The following is a 20,781-nucleotide window of genomic DNA, read 5'->3' on the forward strand; positions in this document are numbered from 1 at the left end:
GGTTTTAGTCTCCATATCAAATGCAGGGGCCCTGGAAAGATCGGCGCTCCAGGAATAATTCGGTTATCCGCCTCTGCACAGCGCTGCCGGGCTTAGGGAGAAGGATTCTGCCGAGTGTCCCAGACCACGCGGAGCTGACTGCCTACTGACTCATCCTCGGAGTCTGCATGCAGGCAGCTGCAGCGCACAGATTTTTACATTTTAGTGTCCAAATGGCCGTATTTGCCTGTATGCTCCCTGTCCAATCTCTGCTTCACCAGATCTCTGTAATCCTGGCCGGGGGGACGGATATATCTCTTCTACCATTTTTTCCCACCAGTCCTCAGCTACCTTGGGCTCCAGTTAGAAGTGGCTCCACTTGGGCGGGCTCTGCCTGACACCAGGTGTTGCCGCCGTTGCTGCCAGTGGTCCCAACACTCCGCCATCCTGTGCCGCTGTGGGAGGTGCTCACTGGAGTGATATGCCAGGCAGTGGGGCTGCTGGTGCAGAATGGCCCCTGTGTGTCTCCCAGGTGGGGCTGCTGGTGCAGAATGGTCCCTGTGTGTCTCCCAGGTGGGGCTGCTGGTGCAGAATGGCCCCTGTGTGTCTCCCAGGTGGGGCTGCTGGTGCAGAATGGCCCCTGTGTGTCTCCCAGGTGGGGCTGCTGGTGCAGAATGGCCCCTGTGTGTCTCCCAGGTGGGGCTGCTGGTGCAGAATGGTGTCTGTGTGTCTCCCAGGAGGTGCTGCTGGTGCAGAATGGCCCCTGTGTGTCTCCCAGATGGAGCTATGCTTCTTTTTTCTTGAGATGCCTTTTGTATACAGCTGTGGGGCACACCCTTTGACCTAGAGAGCCAGGCAGTCGTGGTGTTTTCTTCTTCCCGAGCCCTTGATTACCCAGTTGAATTCCGTATTTACTGAACTGGACAAGCTGCGGATGTGCAGGCTCTCCCCGGCCCCGCCGTCGCCCAGCGTCAGGCCTTCCTCGGGGGCTGGGCCGGCCATTGTCGGCCCTGTCTAGACGCGGCGTGGCTGTGCGCGGCTGAACAAAGCCGAGCCCCAGCGCAGAATATCAATGGGCTGCGTGGAGATGGGAGGTGCCCCTGTCCTCCCTCCCCCCCGGCTCCGCACAGCAGGGCCGGGGCTCTTAAAGACACCAGGTATCGCCTGCGAGCCCTGTCCGAGCCTGCCTGGCTTGTGTTGCTGTTGAGAAGACGGGCAGCCCGCTTCCCTCCCTGCGGCAAGCGAAGAAGGGCGGCCTGTGGGCGCAGGAAGAGGAGCGAGTCGCCCAGCGCACACCGGCTGAGCACTCCCCGCGCTCCGTGACTGGTGACTCATGGGACCTCTCTGCCCAGGCGGTCCGGTCGGGCCCGGGCCCGTCTCCCTCCCGCCTGCCGCGGCTCCGCCAGAGCGCCGTTACCTGGCCCGCGAGTCGCCCCGCGCGGGGTGAGGGCGCGTTTGCGCGCTGACTCACCCGTGACGGGGCAGGAGCTCGGCTCGGGGCCGGATTTGTCTGTCTGAATCCCTTCTAAAAAAAGCCGCCATGCCCTGTTTCTCCGCGGGGAGCCCTCCCTGATTTTTCCGGTTGGTGAAATAGTTTGGCCATGACTCGCGCGGGCGTGCTGCTGATCCTGCTGCTGCCGGGGGCTTGGCGAGAGTGTCCCAGCTGGCACAGCCTGTGGGCGCAGTCTAACAATGGCATGTGCTTTCGAGCGCCGTCGGGGGCTCCCCTAGCCCGCAGAGAAATGCTTCCCTGTTCTTATTCATCCGTTCTGGATCCTGAAGCAGGCCTGTCGGATGAGGGCTGATCCAGCTCTTCCAGCCCCACCTTCCCGCCAAGCTCTTCCTTACTCCTCGTAACCGATAACGGCCTTGACTGCCCCCTTTTCCAGAAGCTTCTGGGACAGTTGGAGGCTTTGGGCTGGCTGAGAGCAGCAGAGACAGGGGAGCCGACGTGTGTGTGAGCTGAAGATCCTCCCTGTCAGATCAGTCCAGGCTCATTTCTGTACTGGGGAGCCCAGCTGGAGCAGAGGACAGGCCAGGGGATTCACGAACAGTGCTTGAGGTTTTCAGTGTTTCTGTAACAAAGCACTCTTTTAGAAGACAGTTAACCGATTGACCGTCACTGTGTCTTTTCTGAATCCTAGTGTAACACAGCATACGTGTAGCCCCCGCTGATACTCCTCAGAGCTGTGTAGGACACTAGAGACATAGTGTCTCTAGTGTCCTACACAGCTCTGAGGAGTATCAGCGGTCAGGGTGCTGTTGGTCTGGGGGGTCAGTGCTGTAGTCTCGTGCTGTGCAGGATGCCCTGAGCCATGCTGGGCGAGAGTCCTCCAGAAATAAGCTGCTTACAGGACCAGAGCCAGCGAGGGTGCAAGGTGTAACACTCGCTCAAGGGTGCAACAGCAGTGTGCACACTGTGCCTCGAACCCTCAACCCCTCACGGACTGCCAGCCCCACACATCCCTTGCCTGACACTGTGCGTTTCCCTGCTGCACATGAAGTCCTCTTTGTGGGTCTGATCTCACAGGAGCTCCAGCCAAAAAGCATCCTGAAGAGTCTGAACAAGCGTGGAGTTTGTATTTCACCACATCCCAATCTGCCTGTCAGTCCACAGCAGCACAGCGGGGGTGTTTCCAGCCAGATCTGGGAGATTATCTCCGAACAAGAGGCGCAGGGCGGGAGAGTGACAGCGCACCTGAAGCTGTTGTCTTTGGGGAAGATCCTGAGGCTGGAGGGAGTGGGTGGAGGGAGAGGACAAACACAGGGGAGATTATAGCATTCATCTGCAGAGGCACTTTCTGTCTTTGGGTAGGGTTTTGCTTTTTCTGTTCATGCCTTACAGATTAAAAAGCCACAGCCTCGAGCCTGCAACACCTCTCAGCAAAAGAGCAGGTTGCTATTTACACAAAAAAAACACAACTTCAGGTATTTGCAGGTAGCTTTTTTTTCCCCCCAGTCTCTGCAAAACAGAATTCTCGAAGTTAAGTGCCTGTTGAGCTGGCATGAGACGTCAGTCATCGTCGGATGTGTTTATTTAGTTTTTCAGTGCGTGTTTTTTCCTCCCTGTGCTTAAGAGCTGAGCGGGATTCCTGGCAGGGAGCTGCTGTCTTTCCGGTTGTGCTGCGGTCGGGCGCAGACGGTGTTATGTCTGGATAGGCACTGCGTCTGTTGGTAAGTGGCAGGTTAGGCGGGTTGAGGTGCTGGGAAAGCCAGGCTGTTTGAAATGAGACCCGATATGAGAATCTCTGTATAATAACAAATGCAGACTAGGAAAGAGAGGCTGTTTATATAATCCAGGAGTACAGAGGGCAACTCAAGCCATGTGTGACAGAAGAAAGGCATATCTTCTATGTTTGCATTTAGGCAGCTTTTTGTTTCTCAAGAGCAAGGAATTTGCTTATTATTTCCATTGAATAGCAGGAGCTTGTCTGAAGGTACAACCCCAGGCATGGTGATATTGGTGTGTTCAGAGTGTAGAGGGCGGGTTTGGCTCGTTGTGCCTGTCAGCTGCACCTGGCCTGAGGCTGTCCGAGAGGGCCAGTGTGCAGGGAGGCGCAGGTGCAAGTCTGCCCAGCGGCGTGCGTGGGCGTGCGTGCACGTTGGAGATTCTGGTTCTGGTCGGCGTCTGCTCTTTCTCCCAGCCATTGTCCACTGTGCACAGCAAGAAGGTACCCCCACCCCCATCAAAACCCTCCTTCAATGGAAACATCAGGGGCTGCACTCCTCCCCTCCAGTGCAGTAGCTGCAACCCTTGCAGGCAATCAGTTCAGGGGACCCCAGCCCTGTCTGTAACCCTAATGGGGCGCCGGGGTCTGAGTATTGCCGTTCGGAGGGTGTCAGGACACTGGGACGGGGGAGGGGGTGCGTTCTGTTCCCAGCTGCGGTCGGGGCCCTGAGCTCTATGCTCACCCTCCATGGCTGGGGTGCACGCTGTGCATTGCCACACACCATGACTGTGCCATGACCCTTCTCTGTGATCTACAGCACCTGGGCTATCGGTTTGAACCCGATGAGCAAAATCCCCCCCCCCCACCATGCACTGTGATTTCAGAACAGATTACGTGCGCGGTGGGGGCAAGGAAGTCAGAGATCATTACACTCTAATGATCTGTTTTTTTAAAACCAGTTTGTCGTCGTGAATATCAGAGTTGCAAGGGCTCTCTTTAAAAGTTGAATATATTGGGCTGTAAACATGCTTTTGCTTCCTTGGTGTTTCCAGTAGACACAGCAGTGCCAGGACTGTGCAGACTGTAGTGGAGACATCAGGGCTCTGGACTCCACACCAGGGGGTCGTGGGTTCAAATCCAAGATGGGCTATGGCCGTTGTACCCTTGAGAAATGCTCTGGTAGGTTCCCATTGGCTTGAATGGGGCATCATTGTAAATGGCAGTGTTGTGAATTGACCTACCTGCTTGAATAAAGAATTCAGTGAAAAAGTCCCCCCGCCTTGCTCTGCTGTGGGTTAGCGTGCCCAGGCCTGGAAGAAAAGGCTGTTTCGGGTCTCAGACGTTTGAGGCCTCGGTTTTAGAGGGTCCTCATGTTCGCCTTGGTGAACAAAGACTTGCCCTTCGTGCAGAGCTGGTGAGTCCTGTCCTCTCCGCGCGGAGTCTGGAGATGGAGACGCAGGCAGGGAGGGGTCCTGCAGCCAGGCTGGGGGGGGGCGGCAGTGTCCGTGCGCACGCACGCCACCCCTGAAGAGCCGCCCTAGCTGACGGGACCACTCCCCCTGCCTCTCCTCACCTCAGACACCCCGGCTCTCCCGATCCCCCGGAAGCCTGGGATTGCCGAACCCCAGCCCACAGGCCCAGCCTGGTCTGAGAAGGGTGACGGCCAGCAGGATCTTCAAAACCCACGCACCCCCTTTCCTGGCTTTTCAGTCTGTTTTGATCACAGGAGACTGAGTAAGAGGGAGATGGCAACAGCAATAATGTCTTATCAGAAAAGCAGGGCATTCCCCTTGACTGCAGTCCTGATCATCAGCAACAGCACGGTCCCACCAGAAACAGGCACTGGTGGCGCAGTGAGGAGTAAAGACCCAGTCTGAGTGTCTGGGTTTCAGAAGGCTTTTGGCCAGAAAATCTCAACACGAGCACAGAGCTCGTGGTGGCCGTGGTGTGTTGTGTTGGTCGGTGCAGACTGCAGTGAGGAGGCGACAGCCCCCAGCCCTGAGCTGTGCACGCTGCTGATCCAGGACCAGTCCCTAGTGGGGGCTGAGGGAGGAGAGATAAAGCTCCGCTCCTGCCTGTGAGGTTACAGCTGGTGTTTTCATCATGGCGGAACTTCATCACTGCTCAGGGACTCTTTGCACGGGCCATCTGCCCGGTTGCAGTGGCGATGCTGGCCCTGCGTGTAACAGTGGCAGCCTCTACCATGCAGATCATCGTAAAGTATGCTTAGCTGTCCTCTGGTGCTCTGTCAGCCACGTGGCTGTTCCACAAGTTCCACACATGTGCTGCAGAAGCAGAACGTTGCTTTCTGAGCATCCATCACCCAGAGCTGGACAACACAGTGGCCTGCTGCTGGCGCCCCCTGCTGGGGTTTGTGTTGTGGCGAGAGCCTTATCTCTTTCTGAGCAGCGCAGAAGGTGATGATTAGAGAAGACATCATGGCGAGGAATCCTCTGTGTGCCAGGCCCACTGGCCTCGGGTTCCAGAGAATTTGGGAATCCTCCCCAGTGTCCCTGGATTTGAACCGTGCATTCCGTGGGAAACCGTGGGATTCTCTCTCGGGTGGGAGGGAGATATACTGGATGTTCGTAAAAAAATCCCCCCCCCCCCCCCGGCCCCCACCACACACCACCTTTCCTGATGAGCAGAACCCTTTAAAAACGATTGGAACCAGCGCAGGCTGGTTTCGTTTAAGCTTGGCTCCAGCAGTCCTCAGCAGTGACCGGTGAGGGGCAGCCGTGGGGGCCAGCGGCGCTGTGCCAGGAGACGGGGCGGGGAGGGGGGCATCAGGGTAACAGACATGGGTGTCTTGCCCTGCCCTGCCTCAGGGGTGCATCTGTGGAGCACACAGGTTTACGTCCGATTTGGACTTCTGGCTTTGCGATGGCGTTGCGTGCAGACGCAGCAGCTCTTTAAGGGTGTGCTGTTCTGAGTCTGTCCCGGTCCACTGCACCTTAACCTTCCAAGAAACCCAGAGGAGAGGGGGGGCAGGTTCAGGCGAGGTGTCATTGTGCCGGGCTGTTGTGCTAAAAGACCTCTTTCAGAATGCGGTGTTTGATCCCAGTGTTTATTAAAAATTGTGTTGCTGCTCTGGAATCGGTCCAGAGAAGAGCAGCGACACACATTCGCGATTGAAGCGACTGTCCCACACGACAGGCTGCCGGAACGGAACCTTTTTCGTCTCGAGCAAAGGAGGTTGCGTGGAGACCTGAGCCCTAGCACACAAAATCCTGAAATAACATCGGCCCAGTGGACTTCCTCAAAGTAAACAGTGACCCACAACTGGAAATACCTGTGAAAGGCACTTCTTTACTCTCAGGGTGGTGGGAGTGTGGAACAAGTTACCCAGCCATGTTGTTGAAGCCGGTACCCTGAATTCTTTCAAGAAAAAAGTGGGTGAGACCCTTGAACTGATTAGCTGTTAAATACCAGTTGAGCTCAATGGGCTCTTTGGACACTTCTTATAGTCTGATCTGCACCTACATGCACATACCCCCAGACTGCACGGTAGCAGGCAGTAGTCCAGAGTTGTGTTTTGTACATGTGGATGGGTGTCTGGCCTGCCTGGAACACTGAATCAGCTCGCCGGGCAACTAACCTCCCATCTGGCTCTGCAGAGCATCTGGAAAGGATTGCAGGCAGGTCAAGCCCACATTGAAACAGGCAGGAACTGCAAAATCATTTCAGATGGCGAGAGGGAGGTCTGAAAGAGCAATAATTCTGCTTTCTGTTGGCTAAGCTGCTGCCTGCCTTTCACAGCCACAGGCAGCCAGTGACAACCAGCCATGTTTCCACTTAGTTTCAGTCAGACTGCATGTCTGCGCTGACACCCCGTGAATATACTGGCGAGCAACAAAAAATAAATGGTTATTATGGACAGATGCAGTACACAACGATATCTATTATTGTGTACACAGATGACATTGTTATAGATTGTTCCATTTGGTTCATTTTAAAGCATCTTCTGCTCTGGGGCCAGTGGTATATTCCGGCTATCCGAGTTAATTTTTTTTTTTCCGTGTGCGTGGTTTGTCTGTTATTAGCTCCAGAGCACGCAACAGTCCTGAATTTCCCACGCTGCCTGCGTCATTCATGCCAGGAGTCATGCAGAACAGCTTTGTCCCTGCGCTGTCCTCTCTTGCTTCCCTGTCTCCCCTCCTTTTCTAAAAACATTTTCTGCATTCACATGGAAATTCTGCAAACAAATTATGTGGACCCCTCACCTCTGCCCCCCCCGTCTGTCGCTCAGACAGTTAAACAGACGTGAGCGACCTGCGCCCCCCCAGCCAGGTCCGGCCCCTGTGTCTGGAAAGGCGCACAGCGCTGTGGCTGTAACCGTGCAGTAAGAGGACTACAGAGATCGCTGGCTGCCCACTGCCCCTCCCCACACTGTCTGCCGGAGCGCTTAGAGCTGTCTGGCTCAGCAGTGACCGGGAGTGCCCTGGAGAGAGGGGGGGTTCCCTCGGATGGGATCTTCTGTGACCCCGTGACCTTCCCGGGGGGTGGGGGCAGGGCTTCTCGTCAGGCTGTGTTGTTGGTGTCTGGTCTGGCAGAGCAGCCCAGTCAGAACAAAGGAAAAGGCCCTGCTGTCGTCTCGCTGTCTCCCTTTGCTCGTCTGATGGTGTTTCCACTGTCACTTCTGTGCTTTTCTATTAATAAGAGAATCTATTAATTAGGTCCTGCAATTAATTTCTACTAATAAGGTCCTGCAATTAATTTCTATTAATAAGGTTCTGTAACTGAGTGGGTTCAATGACGCTAAAGCCCAGAATGCACTCGTCTCCTTCCCCTGTTTGCTGTCGTTTGTAGAATTAATTTCCAGGCCCGTGTTTTGGGTTATTTTTTCAATTTGCTTGCTTCCCTGAATTGTGTTTTCCCCTCCAGCTAGTCTTACAGGTCACCGGGTGTGAAGACTGTGACTGCGTGAAGCAAGTAGTTTGTTCAGTGGAACTGAGAGCAGGTGGGCCAGCTGCTGCCCTGTCCCCGCTGGGCCGGAGGAAACGGGATGCTGCTGAGCTCGGCCCGGCCGGCCTGCCTCCCTGCCTTGTGATAACCTGCCCCCAGGGGCAGCAGGGAAGGGGAAGAGGGCAGGGAAGTGCTGGAGCGTGTCTGGGGGGGGGGGGGGAGACTGGGTCGACTCTCGCCAGTGCCCGAGCCCGTCCTGAGGCTGTGCCAGGCTCGCAGCTGTGCCCGTGTCTGCGCTGAGGGGCGGACCGGAGCCACGCCAGGGCCTCGGCCTGCCAGCAGCAGGCACTCCAGGGTGCCCGCGCTCTGGAAGTAGGGGCCACAGCCGGGCGGCTCTGTGCGTCGGAGACACCTCGCTCCTTTTTACCACCACACGTTAAAGTCAAAAAGTCACATGGTCCTGTGGCGCAGTTCTTGGATATGAGTTTCATAATAGCCCCGATATTGAGTTGAAACTTGGCAGCGCAGGGGATTTAGAATATCAGGCTGACCCTGGGAAATCGGTTGTGTTGCGGGACACTCCGGCAGGGCCTGTCCACAGCCCTGAGCTCCCACTGCTCTGCTCGGCTGTGTAGGGCTGAAGGGGATCTTGTGATCGGGGGGCGGCCCAGTGATGTCTGGGCGGGACGGGGAGTTTTCTATCTGTTCAGGCTGTAAAAACGCAATAGCTGTGTGATCTGCCTCCCAGTCGCCTCCTCGCGCTGTCGAGCTGGCCTGCAGCTGGCTGACCCCAGGGAGCGCTGAGATTCGTGCTGAACGTGTGCTATACTGTAGACATGTGTAAGTGTAAGGAATTATTATTCAGGAAATAGATGATCTTCAGCCAGTTTGAAGACGCACAGAAAGGGCTGGGCCTGTTCAGGAGCAGTGAAGAGCTTTCCTGTTCAGTGATCCCGTTAGTGGAAGGGAAATTGCACGCTGCAGCTGGTCATGTTGTGCTAACTGTGCCAAGTTAAGGGAGGAATCCAGGTGTCGTGGTGCAGATGCTTGATGCAGCAGCACAGCTGTGGCTCCTCTCTCACAGGCCCCTGCTCCTCTGTCTCTCCCCTGCAGCCCAGCTGGAGTTTGTCCAGATCATCGTCATCGTGGTGGTGATGATGGTCATGGTTGTGGTGATCACCTGCCTGCTCAACCACTACAAGCTGTCGGCGCGCTCCTTCATCAGCCGCCACAGCCAGGCGCGGCGGCGGCACCTCCCGCTGGCCTCGGTGAGTACTGCTCCTCGTCGGGGTGGCGGGGTGGGGGGGGGTGTCCCGGAGGAGTGCGGCACGCACGCAGGGACGGCTCACTCGTTTTGTTAAGAGCACCCGTGCCAGCAGCCCACTGGAGCTCAGCAGGCGTGAGCCTGGCCAGTACCTGGAGAGCAGACCTCCTGGGAGAACTGAGGTTTCTGCTGGAAGAGGTGTTAGTGGGGCCAGCAGGGGGCGCTCAAACTGTAGAGCTGTGGTCTGCGTGGGTCCTAATGCCCCAGTATAGTGATGGGGAAACTATACTGTAAAAAAGCGCCGACCTTCAGATGGAGACATAAAACCGAGGTCCTGGCTCTCTGTGGTCATTAGAAATCCCAGGGTGTTTCCCGAAAAGAGTAGGGGTGTAACCCCGGCGTCCTGGCCAAATTTCCCCCTGGCCCTTACCAGTCATGGCCTCCTAATAATTACCCCCTCTCTGAACTGGCCTCATCACTCTGCTCTCCTCCCCACTGAGAGCTGGTGTGTGGGGAGTGTACTGGCGCATCATCAAGGTGGGGCTGCACACTGGTGGGGGTGGAGGGGATCCCCATGACCTGGAAAGCGCTATGAGTGGATATGAGCGTAAGGAGTTATTGCTTATTAAAGCTGCAGATGAAGTCAGGGAAGAGTGTGCCCGCAGGAGGGTGTCGCGCAGAGGTGGCGTGAGGGTCCGTTAGCATCGTTTTCTTCCTCCCTGACGGCTGGGCTTCATTCCTCCTGCCAGGCTCTGGCCCCCACCCCTGTTTCTTCATGCAGTCTCAGATCTTTCCTTTCCTTTAGCCAGATGGAGTAGTGCCACCTAGTGGCCGTGTGCATGTTGCAGACCTCAGCACCTGTCCTGAGACTGTGACTTGGCTCTCTCTCCGCTTGAGGCTGCCAGTCCTGACCTCCAGTCTGTGCTCATTTCCATTCCAGCTGGATTCTCCCTCCCCTTGTCGAGCTACTGCCGTTGCTTTTATTTTATGAAAATTACATCTTTTTAATTGGTTTCATTTCCTTAAATACTTGCAGATGTTTTGAGGGGTTTTTTTTTTGTACTAATTTGGAACCTGAACCTGAAAGCCTTTTTAAAAGATTTTTAAATAGAGAATTATTTATTATTATTTAAAAAAGAGAATTAAGTGACTTGAAAGTTCAGCTCAAGTGAAATCCTAAAAACTTCAGGCCCTGTGGGCTAGGTCTGAGTAAGTCCTGCCTTGAACCCATTCAGTCATGGGTCTCTAATTGTACTGCTGTGTGCTGCCCCCTCCTGTCAGACACTGTACACTGCACCCAGAGGTACACTCAGCACATCTGCCCACTGGTCTTGCCTCTGGGTGCTCAGGCTCCACACACCGACTAGCCTAGAGTCACTTTTTATTTTGAATTAGCAGCACTTGACCTATTATACACATTTACATTTTGCGTACATTTTCATGAGTTCGTTTGGCTGGTGTTTTTATCCAAAGTGACTTGCAGTCACATTAACTCGAGATGCGAAGGTTGCAGATGAGCGTCGTGTGGTGTTTAAGATCCGGGATGTGGCACCGAGGAGTTCCTGTGCTGCCGGACAGACAGGAAGTAGTAACCTGGGTCAGTCGCAGGGCCCTGGGGTCAGGAATATCCTGAAGGGGTGGGTTTTCAGTTTCTCCTGGACACTGGGGTCCTGACTGTGGCAGGTAGGCCGTCCCACCTCTGGGGGGCAGCAGAGAGCACAGTGGCACCTGGGGTTTGTTGCCCCTTAGAGACTGCACTGGCAGCCAGCCTGAGGAGCCGTATCTCGGCATCCCAGTGGGACACGGGGCCTGGCAGGGGCCTGGAGGAATGCTGGTGCAGTCCCGCTGGAAGCCCTGCAGGACAGCGCCGGATCTGAATCTCATCTTTACAGCGTGGAAAGACCTAAAAATTACTGCTGAAATTTTCACAACCTGCCACAGTGTGAGTAAGACCACTGTGGGCGTTTTGTATCCCTAGACTGTTCTGATTTATTGAGAGAGTTCCTGCAGATAATGTGTGTAGAGCCCAGGTGTGTTAGAGAATCGCACACCTGCAGTTCAGCATTAATGTCTCTTTCTGACCGTTTCTCTCTCCCTCTGTGCTTTCAGGAAGGGAGCCTGTGGCCATCCGATAGCTCTGGGCCCTCCAGTGGAATGACAGAGGTACTGTGGATTTGTTTTCTCCTTCAGTAATGAGCTCGTTAAGATGGTGTCGCCCGGCTGCTGAGATCTGACAGGATGATGGTGGTGTCTCTGGAGCCCCAGCTCCTCGGTCAGTCCTCAGAAGAGGACCTGCTCCTGCTCTGCTGTGCGCCTGTTCCTTCAGTTGTGCTGCACACACGGCAGGCGGGCCGGAGCACGATTCTGCCCGGAATGAAGCTGCCCTCTTGCCATCAATAGGCCCAGGCTGCAGTCTAAACCACTCGAGTGTCAGGCTGAGAAGCTGCTGGAACTGTGCGTGGCACTGAGAGGTGACACTGGCGTTTCCTGATCTGTAGCAGCACAATGGCGAGAGGGCAGAGGGCTGACAGCAGGCTGGTTTGGAGAGCAGCTCTCGAGCAGGGCGGCTTTTGTCCTCGAGAAAGAAAGCAGCCTTTTCACACGGGCGTCATCTGGCCAGCGGCTCTCGTTCAAGGCGAGAGAGGGTGGCGGGTGAAGAGGCTCTCGAGCGGAGTGCTGCTTCAGCTCTCGCTGTCTACTTCGGGTGCTGGTGCTCTGGGGCTTGCTGGGCGGTGTAATAAGGCCAGGTCTCCCTTCAGGCCTCTCCAGCAAACAGCCTTAGTCTGCCAGCAGTCACTGCACGCTCAGACCTGCAGGACAAGGACAGTTAAATACTGCTTCTTAGAGTCTGGGGCTTCTCTTCTGTCATGCATGCATCATCCGCTTTCCAATCGCTTATCCAATCCTGGATCATGGGATTGTCGGGGCCTATCCCAGCAAGCAATGGGCACAAGGCAGGGTGCAGCCTGGATAGGGTCTGCTGCCGGGTAGACAGACACACACAGTCACACCAGGGCTAATTCTCCCAGAAGACAATTATCCCACCAGCATGTCTGTGGACTGTGGGAGGGAACTGGCGCACCCAGAGGAAACCCACACCAACACAGACGGCACCCCAGCGCTGCCAGTTGTTTCTTTTTGTTTGTGTTTTTTATTGTGTATGTTATTTAACTTGTTGTTGCTGCTGCTGTTCTGTGTTTGGTGTGGGTGATTCCTTTAACGTGTTTGTATTGGAGCGTACAGGCAAATAAGCATTTCACTGCACTTGTGCATGTGACGAATACACTGAACTTATTAACCCCTAGTTCATGATATTAATTATCAGTTAAGGCAGCGTTTAGCAGGCTGGTAGACGCAGTCCACCCTGCTGCAGTGAGATGGGCAGACAGGCGTGCGAGTGCACTCATTCTCTCCTGCCTCTGCCCCCTGCAGCCGATGTACACCCCTCGGCCCCCGGACCGGCTGGCCGTGCCCTCCTACCTGCAGAGGGATCGCTTCGCCCGCTTCCAGCCCACCTACCCCTACCTGCCGCACGACATCGACCTGCCCCCCACCATCTCGCTGTCGGACGGCGAGGAGCCGCCCCCCTACCAGGGGCCCTGCACCCTGCAGCTGCGGGACCCCGAGCAGCAGCTGGAGCTGAACCGGGAGTCCGTGCGCGCCCCCCCGAACCGCACCGTGTTCGACAGCGACCTCATCGACGCCTCGCTGTGCGCCCCCAGCCTGCACTCGGGGGTCAGCGCCGCCTGCTACGGCAGCCAGGGCCGCGTGGAGGGGCCGCCACCCACCTACAGCGAGGTCATAGGTCACTGCCACCCGGGCCCCGCCTACTACCCCTCCACCCAGAGACCGCCGGCGCAGGCAGCCACGCCCCCCCCGGTGCACGGCCCCCAGCACAGACTGGACCCAGCGCAGATCAGCCTGGAGAGCACAAACGCGCGCAACAAGGAGACGCAGAAGGTCCAGCCCTTCTGAGACTGAGGCACCAGCAGGGGGGCCGAGCCTCGGATACTCGGGGCCCTCTGTGGCCCTTCGCGCAGGCCGGCCAACCCGGGGGAGAGGAGGGGGTGGGAGGGGATGGGGGATGATGATCCCACAATCAGGGACAGAGTGCCCAGCCTGTGCCCCCCACCCCCCACCTCCTGTTGTACAAATATTTACTTGTTCTGTGTTGTTCAGTGCTCACAGCTTTGGCTGTTCTAGGTTTTCAGCTATTGAGGAATTCAAAAAAAAATGTGTTGAGCTGCATCCCCCTTTACATATTTATTCTTCATCGTCATCATTATTTTTTTCTTCTTTTCAGGGTTAACCAGCCTATCCCTTGCCGAGAGTGTGTTCAGCTGTCTCTCAGTTGTCACTGTGAGCTCTGTTAGACTTGACTTACCTCTACAGCACCTGTCCTTAATTCGAAACGCTCGAAAGTCTTTAGCAGTGTCGAGTCTTCCCTTGCAATCCGGATGACTTATTTCAGGCCCGCGTGGTCGGTGCACTGATATGTGCAGGCCTGCTACCTGTAGACAGGTGTCTCCTCTTTGAGCCTGGCGTGAAGCTGGCTCTGTTGGGCATGACCTGTCCTTGCACTCATCGCTGGAGCAGTGTGCATGAGTCCTGCTTATTTATTTGTCTTTAATTTCCTTAACCTTTCAAGAAACATTTGCACAAAAGAAAATCAAAAAGAAGACTGTGTTTATTTGACTAATCTGCAATATGTATCATAAGAGTATTGGGTACAAAGTGCGCAGGCAGGGGTATTTTTGTAAAAAGAAAAGGGATTATAAAGAGAAAAGAAATTCATTCTTCTTGTTTTGTCTCATAACTAGAAAAAGTGAAATGGCATTTGTTCTTTCCAGGGTGCCAATTCAAACATGTTTAACTTTGTGTTAAAAGAAAAAAAAGCCTGAAAGGACTTAAAAGAAAAAGCACGAATTTAGAGTTATTTATATAAATGTTGAAAAATATTGCACTATTTTTTAATATAAATGACAAATTGCAAGCCCCAGCTTGCACCAGTGAGAAGACCTCTATGGCGATCAGAGGGGATCGTGTGGATGAGTGGTGTGTGTGTTTTCTCACCTGCGCCTGTCTCGGCAGACGGACCGGCTCTGTCACAGGGCCCCTTCACTGCACAGCAGCTCGGAGCGGGGCTGCAGTTCCAAGCTTTCAAATGGTTTTGTTTTTATTGTTCGAGAACCAGCTCACTACCGTGCACAATAGAGCCACAGCCAGCGGACTCCAGCAGCAGAGCCTTCCTGTCTCGCCCCCCTCCGAGATCCGTGTGACCCAGTTCAGCACCCTTATGGGACTGGTGGGCCTTGGCCAGGTCCTTCTCTGTTATTCCCGGGTCAGAGGCAGCTGGCTCAGAGGTGGAGTGAGTCCGGGGACTTGTCGGGAGCTGAAGTGTTGTAAAAAGCACTTTCAGATGAAGTCGGCTGGAAGCACAGTCGAGGGTGTCCTCCGGGGGTGGTGAGGACATCAGATGACCCTGCGGTTGTGAGGGCAGGATTGGTCTCGCGGCCACTGTGTCGCGGCTCGCAACGCCAACCGTGGGGGGCGGGCAGCTGGAGACCTCTCCTCTTACTGGACACAGTCCGATCAGAGTCTTGACCGCCCGACTCGCCTCTAATCAGAAGGCTTGGCCAAGCATCACAGCCCCGGTGCTCCCCTGCAGGCAGTCTTATGATTTCGTCCTCTGCCAGCTGTCCGGGGTTTCATTTAGAGGTCCAGGGGAGGCCCATCCTGGTGTTGCTGTTCTCGTGGTCCAGCGAGGGGGTGTGTCCGAGCTGCTGTGCTAGCGTGGCTGTTGGGAGATATTCTTTCCTGCCGGTTCCGTCCTGTGGGCTGGCCGCAGCTGCGCCGGCTGACGTCAAGCGCCCGTCGGGGTCAGGGCGGGGGGCCCAGGGCCAGGCCGGGAGGGGGCTGCTGTGCAGTGCAGGCGTCCCCCTGAACGAGGACTTGTTTGCAGGCGTTCTCTCAGCACTTTAATGAAAACGGGGAGGCACACCAATCCCTTTCAGTCAGCCCGGGTTTTGTTTTCTTCTTATGCAACTGCTCCCTTCCTGGCAGAAACGGCGAGCTGCGGGAGGGCGGAGGGGCGATGGAAGCTGGCAGAGCCCGAGCACACGCCTTCCAGCCCCCCAGGATCCCTGGGAAAGCCGCTCCTTTCTTTTGTTTACAGCCACACAATCTCAATTAAGATCAGCCGCGGGGAAAAATGAAAAGATCGGTTTCGGCCGGGTGGGCGCCGCTCTCTCCCCCCCCCCAGCGGTTTCGGCCTCGGAGGGAGCTCGGGTATGATTCTGGTCGATCCAGTTTGCTTCAGGGAAACCCGGTGCTGGCTGAAAGTCGTTTCGAGGCAGGGGTGTGACCAGTGAATAAGGCAAGGGGTGACTGGGAGGCACTGGGCAGTCTGGGCGTGCGGTCCTGAGGGCCTCCTGTTCTACATATCTGCCTGTTGTCGCCAGCGACCCCCCCCACCTGCTGAGACGGGGGCGCTCCTGGCCAGCGCGAGCGAGACTGTGCCGGTCCCGGTCACTCCTGCCCGTCGCCCCCTCCCTCTCAGGCAAGAGCTCTTCCTGTTTCGGAGATGCCTGGGGCCGGCGCCGGGCCGCCGGTGATGCCGATGACAGGCCACAGTGTGCCAGCCAGCCCGCGTGAGAGAGGTGTGTGCACGATAGAGGTTTAGGGAGAGTGTTGCAATATACCTACTTTTGCCTTTTGATAATGTAGTTGTTGTTTAACTTAGATATTAAAAAAGGAGGTTGTTGTTTTTTCTTTCACTTTTTTAGAAACTAAGTGGACTTTATTTGTGCAAATTCATTATACATGCATATATATTTTGCTGTGTAACTTGCAGACAAGGCGAATTAATGATACCTATACCTTTTTTTTGTTTTTCACTGGTTATCTTCCATCTGTGTCCAGCACTCATGTCTCCTGTCCTGTCCTTGAGAGTTGAGGAAGTGTGTTGTGCGAATGGATACAGGACCACAGTTTGTGCACTTAGTGTCTGATGGAACCAGAGGGACAGGAGAGTGTTTTCTGGCCCAGGGGTAGTGGGGCTCAGGTCAGCGGGTCAGGGGTCAGAGGTCAGCTGCACTCCTGCCACACCTCCTGTCAAACCGCATCGTCGGCTGCTTCTCCTGAGCGCTCACTTTGCTTTCTGAACTGGCCGCGTCGATTGTCCCCTTGTTTAGATAAACACTGCTTGTTCGCAAATGTCAGAATCAGAAACAACATGGATGCGAGGCGTGATAAAGAGGGGGTGCATCGACGTATGGCTGTTTCCCCGAGCGCTCTGACAGGAGGGAGGCGGGGGGCTCTCTGTCCCGTGACGAGCTGCCGTCTCCTGGTGTGGGGGTCAGCGAGGGGTCTGTGTGTGTCCAAGGGGAAACTCACCTGGTTCCTTGGGGAGTTCTTGTTTGGGTTTTTCTAATTGTCTCATTCCTGAACGTAAAAGATTCAGCCTCGCAGCACAAACGGGTCTCCATCTGGGAATATTATACTTGGGATTTTCCTGGATTCCACCACTTTCCAGTGAGTGGCAGGTACCCATCAAATCCCATTCCAGATAAGAGAGTCAATTCACAAAACGCATTCGTCATTGTTGGCTAAGAGCCACTGTGGGCACACAGGTGCTGGGTTAACATCCAGAAAAGCTCTGAAGAGAAATTGAAGGAGTTAAAGCAAATGTCCCTCGCTGTCCCACAATCCCCTGCCCTGCGGCTTGGCACCAGTGCACTCTGGTATATCCCAGCAGCCCAGCGCCTCTCCGGCCTCGGGCCGCGTCCCAGACCTGGACCCAGGCAGGAGGGCCCTGTGTTGGTCACAGTGCGGTGAGTTTCCTCTAGGGCTGACAGTCGGCCCACACAGAGGTAGCTTGGGCATGGTTCCCAGCATGAAACCGAGCATTTCCAAAGAAGGCATGATCCCACCCGACCCTCAGAGACAGTCATGGGTGGGGTGGGTCTGTGTAACTTGAAGGTTTTTTTTATTAATTTTTGTCAGTTCGCTTGCTTTGCCCATTAAACTGTTGGAAAAACAATGATGTAACACTTTAAGGTTGCAGTATAAGCCTATTTATAAAACTGTTAAGCAATTATCTGTACTAAAAAAAACAGACAAGTTTCCTAGTTCCTTTCCTGGTGCTCATTTTGTTATGAGGATGCTTGTGTTCTGATGAAGAGTTGTTGTTTCTATACTGTACTTAAACCTGTTATATTCTAAAGCATGTTCCATTCAGAGATGTATCGCCGTAAGTATATATATATATTATTGTCAACAATAACTGATCATGTGTAACAACATTTTTATTTTTATTATTTTTTAATTTATATTGGATCCTAAAAGTGTTACCAGGTTTGTATCATTCTGTTAAAGCCGGGGGACGAAGACTATTACCAGAAGCGCTGTAAATCAGATACGTTTCGAGTTAACCTCCATTTAAACAAATAAAAAGGTTTCTAAAAAGACTAGGAGTGTGCTTAGAGTTATTGACTCGGTTAACGAGAGGCAGCAGCTGGGCTGAGCTGTGTTTCTCAGGCAGGAGAGCAGCATTGCCGTTTACTGGCTGGTGGAAGAAACTTTCTGCATTATCAGTTTGCTCTTGTATTTGGCCAGAGCCCTGGATACTCCTCCAGAGAGTCTCCACAGAGTGCCTGTTACTGCAGCGTATACTGTACAGTACCCCTGGTACGAGCAACCACTGCCCCTCCTGCCTCTTCTCCCTTTCTGCGGGACTGGCTTCCGAAAGGGTTCGGATCAGGGCTGGGATCAGCACACAGCCGGTGTGTTTCCGAGGTTGTTAGTTTTCTTCTGCAGGGGCCAGCAGGCTGTCTTTGTCAGGCCCTGTGCTGAAGAACCCTGCAGTCGCAAAAACGTTTGGGAACATGCTTTGAAAACCAGTTTTGCAGGGGTAGCGTGTGCTTTTTCTGCACTATAACTAAAGTACATCCTTGGGGAAAACCCAAGTACCACCGATCTTTGGATTGAAATGAAAGATTTTTTTCTCAACTGGAATATGATCAGCAGATGTTTGAAGACTCAACGAGAGAAGGTGTAGGCAGTATTCCTGACTGTAACAGTAGTAGTGCATCCTTTCCACCAGGTGGAGTCCTTACTCTTGCTCTGGCACTGGGACTGCTGTGCAGCAAAAGTTTACGAAAAGTCTCATATTTCTTTGTCAAAATTAAGTTGTTACAGGATACATTGTACTTTCAATTTAACCTGAAGGCTAATTTCTCTTAATAGACCCCTGGCAGACACTTAAAACATCTCTTAGTGTCTCGTCAGACAGTAAGTGAGCCCGAGCCAGGTCAGGCTGGGCAGTAGAGGGATGGGAGTCCTCAAAGGAAAGCCAGGCTGCTACAGTACACCAGCAGCTCTCAGCCCTGGTCTTCCTCACACGTCAGTCGTCAGTCAGAGTAACCAGCTTCAAGCTGCAGAGAGGCTGAGTAAAGTTCCACGTACTGACACTGTCAGAGGCGGTACTCTCAGAGTTGGGTTTATTTTACACTTAGGACTAATGAAATTAGTTAAATCGAAGACTGACTCCAGCTCAGACCCAGAATCACCGTGACCCTCTCCAGGAGTAGAGGCTTTCTGGTAGCGGCTGGTTGTGCTCTTGTCCATCATTGCTAAAGATCCTGCTCAGACGTGTCCAACCCACTGTATGGCTGCATGAGCAGTTTGGGATGAACATGGTGTGAACAATGGATTTATATAATGGGAAAGATTATAATGGCAAATGGAAAAATATAATAGAAAAACCTTCTCTCTTATGTTACAGGTAGAGATGTTTAGTAAATACGGGCAAGCCTAGATTAAATTTATGACCTCTTTGACGCCTGAGTTTATTCTGTGAAAGAAGGTACAGCAATCTTTTTGTGAGGATTATTAGTCGCTTGTTGTGTTTTACGAATTACATTTCCATGTCTCCCCTCCCTTCTCACTGCAAACATGTAGCTGGAATTTCAGTAAGTGCCACTCTAATCCGATCAAGCTGTCTTGTTTGGGCTTGTTGTCTTGGAGTTAGGGGATGTGCTGAAGACAAACCTCTGAGTCCAGCCCGCTGGACAGCGCCCCAGCTGTAGCACCATGTCCCCGCGTGAGAGGCGGCCCTGGCCTTTAATGAGTAACCACCAGCCGAGAGGCCTGGTGTGGGCAGGGCTGTGTCGGAGCCAGTGACGCAGGACTCTCCTGAATGAAGTGGGTTGTTTTTCTGCGCTGTTGCGTAACAAGCACACCTCCTGCCCCGCTCTGGGTCACCTCTAGCTGCGCCACTGAGGCCCTTGGGTGAGAGAGAGCTGACTCTGCAGCACCCTCAGCTCCGGGCAGGGGACCAGACACAAACTCCCCACAAACTGGAACACAGACCCTGACGAAGTACAGGTTTGTGACCACAGCCTGGACACAGACACTGGGCGGCACAGGTAGACCTGGCTACCCTGAGAGGACAGGCTCAGTGACCACAGCCTGGACACAGACACTGGGCGGCACAGGTAGACCTGGCCACTCTGAGAGGACAGGCTCAGTGACCACAGCCTGGACACAGACACTGGGCGGCACAGGTAGACCTGGCTACCCTGAGAGGACAGGCTCGGTGACCACAGCCTGGCACTTCAGGTACTTCTTGAATATCAAGACGAATAATCGTGTTTAATTATGAAACCAACAGAACTGTAACGTCTGTGTTTCGTTAGAATTGTCTCAGTAAACAGGTTTTTTGCTTGCTGTCTTAACCTGCCCTGTTTTAGTTCATTCTGAAGCAACAACCATTCTTTCTCCATACATATACAGTATATTCCAGTGTACTCTACAATGAACAGTAAATGACTTTAGTTTATTGTTGAAAACCCTCTTTTATAAAAACAGTATTAACTGTGTATGACTTCTTACTGATGGCTAGTACCCAGCTGGTCTGCACAGCACCTTGTGCTTTTTCATATGAAAAGCAAGTTCACTGCTGACTGGGGAAACTGGGCTGTGCTGTCCAAGGGTTGCTGGGACAAAGGAGTGATTTTCCGCAATTTGTAGGCAATTTAGTAATAAAAAACATTTTATGGATATGAATAGAAATGATCCCAGCCTTGCCCTGGGATAAAATGATATTATGAGAGAGTGCCCTCTGGCCTGAGCTGTATTACTCTTTGTAACTGCTGAGCACTTTGGCCCACAGTTCCATTAAAAACAGCTCAATAGTCCTCAACAGTCAGCGCGGAACAAACGTCTCCTTCACTGTGTCTCGCAGATTGCTTCTCTTGCCAAGGCTGGCCTGTGATCTGTCACTAAATTCACAGTAAATCCCCAGAGAAACTCCATAAAAGTGCACAGAGTTGCCTGAATGCTTAAGTGTTTTCTGCAAGTCCAGTGAGCAGGCAAGACCCTCTCTCTACAGACTTGGTATTAACTTGTAGGGAAGTTTTCAACAGAACATTTGCAAATTGCTTTTACGTTTTTCTATGTCTG

At 53.7% G+C, this 20,781-nt stretch overlaps 1 protein-coding gene across 1 annotated transcript in view; it reads left to right on the forward strand.

Annotated features, from left to right (window-relative positions):
- Window positions 1–17,786, forward strand: part of pmepa1 (prostate transmembrane protein, androgen induced 1) — a 31,493-nt gene extending 13,707 nt beyond the window's left edge. The window contains exons 2-4 of the mRNA XM_069179435.1: window positions 9,168–9,322; window positions 11,428–11,481; window positions 12,751–17,786. Of these exons, the coding sequence (XP_069035536.1) occupies window positions 9,168–9,322; window positions 11,428–11,481; window positions 12,751–13,293 (752 nt within the window). The 3' untranslated portion in view covers window positions 13,294–17,786. The remainder of the gene's footprint in view (window positions 1–9,167; window positions 9,323–11,427; window positions 11,482–12,750) is intronic.
- The last annotated feature ends 2,995 nt before the right edge of the window (window positions 17,787–20,781 follow it).

The sequence above is a fragment of the Lepisosteus oculatus genome, chromosome 16 (assembly GCF_040954835.1).
Source record: "Lepisosteus oculatus isolate fLepOcu1 chromosome 16, fLepOcu1.hap2, whole genome shotgun sequence".
Taxonomy (NCBI): Eukaryota; Metazoa; Chordata; class Actinopteri; order Semionotiformes; family Lepisosteidae; genus Lepisosteus; species Lepisosteus oculatus.